The sequence below is a fragment of the Lotus japonicus genome, chromosome 4 (assembly GCF_012489685.1).
Source record: "Lotus japonicus ecotype B-129 chromosome 4, LjGifu_v1.2".
NCBI lineage: Eukaryota > Viridiplantae > Streptophyta > Magnoliopsida > Fabales > Fabaceae > Lotus > Lotus japonicus.
In genome coordinates this window covers 14,160,962-14,168,682 of record NC_080044.1, presented here as the reverse complement: position 1 = coordinate 14,168,682, position 7,721 = coordinate 14,160,962, and the positions used below count along the sequence as shown (strand labels likewise).

General features: G+C 46.2%; 1 protein-coding gene across 1 annotated transcript; it reads left to right on the top strand.

The window, feature by feature from the left end:
• Nucleotides 1–2,829: 2,829 nt before the first annotated feature.
• Nucleotides 2,830–3,768, top strand: LOC130712341 (uncharacterized). Its single transcript, XM_057562177.1, has one exon. It carries the CDS (start codon nt 2,830–2,832, stop codon nt 3,766–3,768), a length of 939 nt encoding a protein of 312 aa, XP_057418160.1.
• The last annotated feature ends 3,953 nt before the right edge of the window (nt 3,769–7,721 follow it).

Here is a 7,721-nt window from a genome sequence, read left to right as displayed (position 1 = left end):
TTTTAGGTGGTGTAATTTTACACCAAATTACACCACCTACTTTAACTGGGTATAGCAGATCAACACATTATTTTTTTAAAGAAAAAATATCATTAAAAATTTGTTATGTATTAAATTTCTTTAAAAAAGATGTATTAACCTATTATAGCAGGTTAAAAAAAGTGGTCTAAAATTAGACCACTTTAAAAGTGGTCCACATTAGAGGTCACCATGAACATGACCATATATAAAAAATACAGAAGTTGTCATGTATGTAGTAGATGTTTGATTCTCCTTACTGAGAGTCACGGTTTCAAATCTTATAAATAAAAAAGCCTAAACCAAAAGAATTAGTCCCATCAAGATGTAAATGTTTCTAATTTAGAATATGAATTTAGCTTCCGTTGAAGATAGAAAAAAAGGCTTAAATACAGTTTTAGTCCTTGAAAATATAGTAGATGTTGGTTTTAATTTCGGAAAAATTATTTTTCCGTGTTTAATTCTTGAAATGAAAATATACATCGTTATCTTTTTTAGTCATTGCTATTCAGTTTTGCTTATACAGTTTATAGAATGATGACCGATCAATCCTAGCTACTTAAAATATTTTACTCCTACCATTTCTTATTAATTGTTCAATTAGAAGAATTATTCCCCCCCCCCCACACACACACACACACATATATATATATATATATATATATATATATATATCAATCCTTGTGGGAACTATATATGAGAAAAGATAAAATACTTCTTTTTTAAAAGGTATAGTAGAAAAATAAATCCTCGTGGGAACTATATATGAGAAAAGATAAAATACTTCTTTTTAAAAGGTATAGTAGAAAAATAAATAATATTATTTTAAAAAATTAACAAAATTAATTATACTCTTTAATATATGTGTTTTTTCTTTAAGAATTAATTAGAAACTGTGGAAGTATCTAATTTAGCATTGTGAGTCTCGTTCATTAACAAGATTCAGTGTCACAACTAAAATATATTTTTTCTATGATTAAAAACAACATTTACTATATTTCCAGGGAATAAAACATGCACATATAAACCAAAAGAAAAAGATATGACTATGATGATAGTGGGTGCGTGTATAACATCGTGGTTTTTCTGTCACTTACCACTTAAAAACACAGCAGAGGGTCTGCATTGTACAGCCTCCTCTCCCAATAAAGGAAGAAGGCAGAGCTGTGTTGTAATCTAGAGATTGCTTATTTTATGTGGTTTTTTCAAATTCTTGTTTTGTCAACTCTTGTGAAAGTGAGAGAGCAACGATAGAAGATGGGGTTGAGGGGACCAATCAAAGAGGCATGGCATCAAATACAAAAGTTAATGAATGTGGTGGAAAAAGGCAGAACAATTTTGGTGCTACAAAACTCTTTTCACACCAACATGCGTCCATTGCATTGTCAGTTAAAAATTAAAATCCTAGATGCCAAATTTGTCAGCTTTTAATTTTCTTTCTTTCTTTTATTTCCATTGGCATTCTCTAGTAAGTCATGATTGACCTTGTTTAATAAGAGGAAATCGAATTTGTTGCCCAAAAAATTAAATTAAGAGGAGATGTGGGTTAGTGGGTCCTTTGTGTTTGTAAGATGATAGGCCATGCCACCTGTCTGGCCACAGTTATTCTTGTTTGTTTTTATGTTTTATTTTTTAATCAAGTTTAGGAAAGTAATATTCCCATCATTTCCAAGACCAATATATTTTAAAGGGTTAAAAATTAGTTTTAGGTTCCACACATGTGAAATTTTGGTTTTGGTCATTCAGATTCTTTTTCTTTGAAATACATCTGGACTGGGCGAGACCCCAGGAGCGCCAGCTTAGGGCGACGAGCGGACCAGGGACTTGGGCCTCCTCCCAGAGGCCCAACCGGGCCATTAGGAAGGGTTAAAGGCGCCAAGCCCAACTCCACATCTATAAATAGGGGATGAATACCAATTGTAAGAGACTCTTATCTCATTTGTGAAATAACAAGATTGAAATTCAGTTACTTTCTCTCTCTAAAGCGGTTACGCTCTCATTCTCTCTAGGAATCTCACATCACGTTCCTTACGCTCTAGGTACTATACCTCATCTCAATGTTCTTGGATAGAACATTTGGCACCGTCTGTGGGGAACGGTAGATTTCGATTCCCAGACTACGTGAATTGCGATTTGATCAAGAGAAGTTCGATTTTCTGTGTGATTTTCTTCGGTTTTTAGATTTTTCGGTCTAGTTCTTCGTCTCACTAGCGAAGATCGATGGAGACACGACGTCGACGACGCGATGAAAATCAGGTGCGGCGGCGCGGTTCACCTCCGCGTCGCGTGAGAGGCAGGCCGCGACGTGAGCAGGTTCACCGTAAAGAAACCGATCAGTTAACTCCTCCGCCACCACCTCCACCTCCTCCTTCTCAAACGCCTCCACTACCTTCTCCGCCAACTTCACCGGAGTAGCAGAGATCACCGATGCATTCACCCGGAGCTTCGGGAGAGGAGACTCTGGCACCTCAAGCATCGATCTCCGGACAAGATTGGAGGCGCTTGATCCGTAGCGTCGATGATATACAGCAGCGAAACGATTACTTACAGGAACAGTTGGAATATTATCGTTACGAGCAACAGGATGAAGGGGAGCGCGAAGCGGAAGCCGTGGCTGAATTTGAACCGTTCTCGGCGGCAGTAAGGGAGGTGGCTATCCCGGATAACATGAAGAATATTGTCCTCGAGACGTATAGCGGGAAAGCTGATCCCAAGGAGCACCTGCTATATTTTAACACAAAAATGGTAATTAGTGCCGCTTCCGACGCTGTAAAGTGCAGGATGTTTCCAGCTACGTTCAAAGGCACGGCCATGGCGTGGTTCACAACTCTACCCCGAGGATCCATCACAAATTTTTGTGACTTCTCATCAAAGTTCCTCGTCCAGTTTTCCGCCAGTAAAACCAAGCAGGTGACAATTGAGGATCTGTACAATGTCCTCCAGTCCGAGGGCGAGACTCTGAAGCAGTACGTGAAACGATTCAGCGCAGCGTCCGTCAAGATTGAGGAATCAGAGCCGCATGCTTGTGCGCGTGCCTTCAAGAACGGGTTGCAACCGGGGAAGCTGAATAGAAAATTGAGCCGTAAGCTGGCTCGGTCCATGGCAGAGATCCGCACGCGAGCAAACACCTACATTTTGGACGAGGAGGATGATGCTTTCAAGCGAAGACGCGCGAAAAAGGAGAAGGATGGCGAACAGAGGGACGCGTCGCCAGAAGGAAAACATAGTAAGGAGAGAGGAGAGGGCAGCAAGAGGCGAGACAGGAAAGTGAGGATAGGGGAAAAGGCTATGAAGGAGCCATTGTACCCTAAGAGGGAAAATTTCGAGTGTCGTAGACCGCGGCATCAGGCTGACTCCCACCGGCGAGAGGAGTCAGGGAAAAGTCTAAATGCACATTTGACAGAGCTACTTCGTGAGGTCAAGGCGACCCATGCAGTTGAGGAAGGCGAGAAAGAGGCCGACCCGCCTCGAGCGGCGTTGGATAAAACGAAGTGGTGCGAGTATCACCGCTCAGCAGGCCATGACACGGGGGATTGCTTTACACTGAAAAACGAAATTGAGAGACTCATTCGGGCGGGGCGATCGCAGATGAATGACTGCGGCGATCGATGGAATGGAGAACGACAACAGGGAAACCGGTACAAAGGGAGCCGCCAGCAGGACGACCGCAGGCGGGACGACCGCCGCCGTACACCAACCACTGACAAAAAGGAAACACTGGCAGCAGTCGCGGGCGGAAGAAACCTTTAATATGGATCTTGAGCCGCCAGTTAGGACAATAAACAGAATCGCGGGTGGCTTTGGTGGAGGCGGTGACACGGCATCGGCGAGGCGAAGGCACGTGAGAGCAGTGACATCAGTGCAACAGTATGAGACCCCATTTGGTTTCCAGCATCCAGATATTGTGATATCATCAACAGATTTCGAGGGGATCAAAACGCACAAGGATGATCCTGTGGTTGTAATGATAAGGATCAACAGTTTCAATGTGCGGCGAGTACTTTTAGACCAGGGGAGCTCTTCCGACATTATCTACGGCGATGCGTTTGATCAGTTAGGACTGACGGACAAAGATTTGATGCCCTACACATAAACGTTGGTAGGCTTCTTGGGCGAGCAAGTCTGGGTACGCGGATATATAGATTCGGACACAATTTTTTGTGTCGACGAGAACGCCAAGCTTCTCCGAGTAAGGTATCTTGTGTTGCAGGTCGTAGCATCATACAACGTCATCATTGGAAGGAACACGCTCAATCGCCTCTGCGCGGTGATTTCGACAGCTCACCTGGCGGTGAAATATCTGCTGACGTGCGGAAGAGTGGGAAAGATTATGGTTGATCAGAGGAGGGCGAGAGAGTGTTATAACAACTGTCTCAGTCTGTATGAAAAAAAAGGAGCTGGCGAGGGACACAGGTGTCATGAGGTTGAGGTCATTCAAGGTAATCAAGACAGACAGGGGAGATTGAAGCAGATGATTGACAGGAAAATAGCAAGATCAGAGAGCAGCCAAGGACAGATTAGGATAGAAGGCAGGACAGGCAAGGATGGACAGTTCACGGACGCTCATGCAGAAGAGCGTTGGGTAGGTGTGATCGCGGATTTAGAGACGTATAAATTTAGCAGAGGGGTGCTGGCGATCGAGCCCAGGCTCACGGTCAGTCAAGAGAGGCGCTTGGAGAAGCTAGTAGAGGACAATTTTGACCTCTTTAGCTGGAGTTCAAAAGACCCAGCGCTTTGGGGATTGCCAATGTTTAAGAAGTCGAATCTCTCGAATACAGGGCGAGATGAACAAAAGAGAAAAGGAGTGACAATTCAAGGAATGGGTCAGCGATTCGTCCAGCAAGGCAGCGACGGAAAAAGCGGTAACAGGGCGCGCGAACGGTCTAAAGACAAGCAGAAGGCGAGGAGAGGGAGCCTAGTGAGTCGCTGCCCAAGTAAAGGAAAAAGAGAGGCAAGATATTGGAAGCCGGTGGGTTCGGTAGCTTTCAAGCCGGGAACATCCAAGCGACAAGCAGAAAGGCAAGTTAGGAGAAGTCCCTCAATACCATGAGGCGGGCGGGGAAAGAAACCAACCCCGTAGTAACAATGAGTTGGTGGCGAGCACGTCGGGCTCGAAAGATGAGGTGATGGGTGTGATACTTTGACCTGAGGGGCTGGAAGCAGAAGCATGTAGGAAGCAGGAGCAAGGACGCGACAAAGGAATCAAAGATTAGGACCAAAAATAAAGATGCACTCTTTTTCTCCGTCACAGGAGTTTTTTAACAAGGCATCCCTCGATGTAAAATCTTTCAGCAAATCAAATACAAAAGGATATTCTCAAGCAATACTCCTAGCTCAACTATAATAATATGACGGTCGCCCGGTGGGAAAAATTCCCTGAAGGTGGTGATCCCAACACGACCTTGATGTCTGGAGATCGCTCCGGAAAAGTCTGGCGCGAACCGCTGCTACCCAGATAGCAACTCAACTAACATGTCACGTTCGCCCGGTGAGAAAAATTCCCTGAAGGTGGCAATCCCAACACGGCCTTGATGTCTGGGGATTGCTCTGGAAATTCCGGCGCGAATCGCTGACCTCTCGTTGGCGATGTGTGCGGATAAGCTACTTATCCCAGGATAAGCTACTTATCCGAAAAGTCTCCCCGAAATATGGGCAAACGAGACCTCCCCGAAATATGGGCGAGAATAAAAACTAGGCATAAGTCTGGGTAAACTTATATGGCCATTGGGTCCCTAGCAACTGTAAGTCCTCGCCGGGACAAAACCGGCAAGGCCACACCTGCTCTTACGGGAAATATCGGTGTGAAGAAAGCCTCAGTCCAAGACTGAGCAAAAGTCCTTGTTTCCGCTGGCACACATTCAAAATCGATACACGAGCACAAAATACAAAGCTTAAAGGCACAAGGGCGAACACGAGGAGAAAAATGGACAAGCGAAATCGTGACAAACTTTCATTAAATAACACGGAGCAATGTTAATTGCAAAAAGGTAAAGGAAAATCAATACAAAATACTCAAACTGCAATAACGTTTTATGCTTCCCTTGCGTTTTCAGCAGCCACAAAATACTCAGCATTGAAGCCTGAGGGGTCATCAGGGCCGACCAATCCGTGGGGGGTAACCCTCTTGAAGGCTCCCATTCCGCCGAGGTTGATTCCTTCGTAAAGATGCTGGACTTGGGCTTTGGCGAGGAAAAAACCACGGCCACGCTCTTCCACAGCCTCGGCAGCAGCCCCAACCACTAACCTTGCCCGGAGAGTTCTGATCTCGGAGTCCGCACGAGATTCCGCATCAACAACAGCTTTGGCCTTTGTTTCTAGTTGAGACTTCACATCGGCGAAAGACTCGTTCGTCGACCCCAACTCACTACGCAGGAACGCGATTTCCCTGTCCTTAACAATACAGGCGGCCCTACTCACGACGATTGCCTCGTTCTTCGCCTCCAACTTCTTCTGCAAATCATCCCGCTCGTCCTTTAAGTCCTCCATTCTCTATTCACATGCGGATAAGTCGATCTCGCGACCATTCATCTCGATACCCAAGTTGTTCAGCTTAATCATCTGGGCCACTACCTGAGTCAGCAACCGGTCACGCTCGCCATGCGCTTCGTGCGTAGCAAGGCGATAACCCTCAGCCTTCTTGCGGAGCTCTTCAACTTCAGCAACTGTAGCTGAGTCCTGGGATAACTTGGCGAAGAGACACCCCGCGCGCAAAAGGCTCGAGATGGCTTCTTGCGCCACACCATCAAGGTCAGGATTCTCGATTCCTCTCATGCTGCCAAGGAAAGGGTCAGTCAGCATAAAGTCGACAGGGGAAGGTTGATGATTTGAAGCAGAACTCTTCTGTCCAGTAGTAATCGGATGGCTGGCGGCGGGGGAAGAATGGGGAGGAGAAAGTGAGATGGCGGGAGTTTGATCCTCACCACTATGACTCGTTGTGTGGACGGGGGAGGCTCTGGGTGAGCTTACCTCAGTTTGAGGGCGTGAATAGTTAGGAGAAAGGATTGTTTGGGGAACATCGGAGGAAGCGCCTTCAGGAGCGTGTTGACTAGCGATGACTTCCTCAGGGAAGGGCGAGGATCCCGCCTCGCCCTTGGAGTTTGGTTCATCCCCGCCCACCAGGTCTTGGCGGGGAGCAGATGTTTCACCGACCTTGGCTCTCTTGACTTTCTTCTTTTTCTTTTTCAACTTTTGGGGCGAAGGAATCACGACCCCAGACCTTCCATCCGTGCCAGGGTCGCCCCCTTTGGATTTTTGGGATTTTCTTGTGGGGGAAGGTGGAGCAGCGTCATCGGTAGGCCTTGGTGCCAGCTCGTCAATCTCCAGCGGAAGGACGATGTCTGGTACTGACTCACCAGGCCCAGGAGCAGCGACATTTGGGGATGTCCCGACAGTTTCGGAAGGAACAACATCGATCAAAGATCCAAGCGTAGGATCAGCCGAGGTGAATCCTCTGGTCCGCTTCTTTGAAGGAGAAACGACGGTCTCGACATCAGTGTCTGCGTCAGCGTGTTTCCTCTTGATCTCGTTAGTGTTAAAAACGGGAGGGAACTCAAACGCTTTAGCAGCAAAGGCGTGCTTCGGTGCGACTTCAGTAAAGTTCATTCCTCCTAGGAATGAGTGGAGGGTGTTTTTGCGAGCGACTTCAAGCAACTGTGAGCACTCGAGGATGGGGAGCCCAGCGAAAAAGCCAAGGATGATTTTAT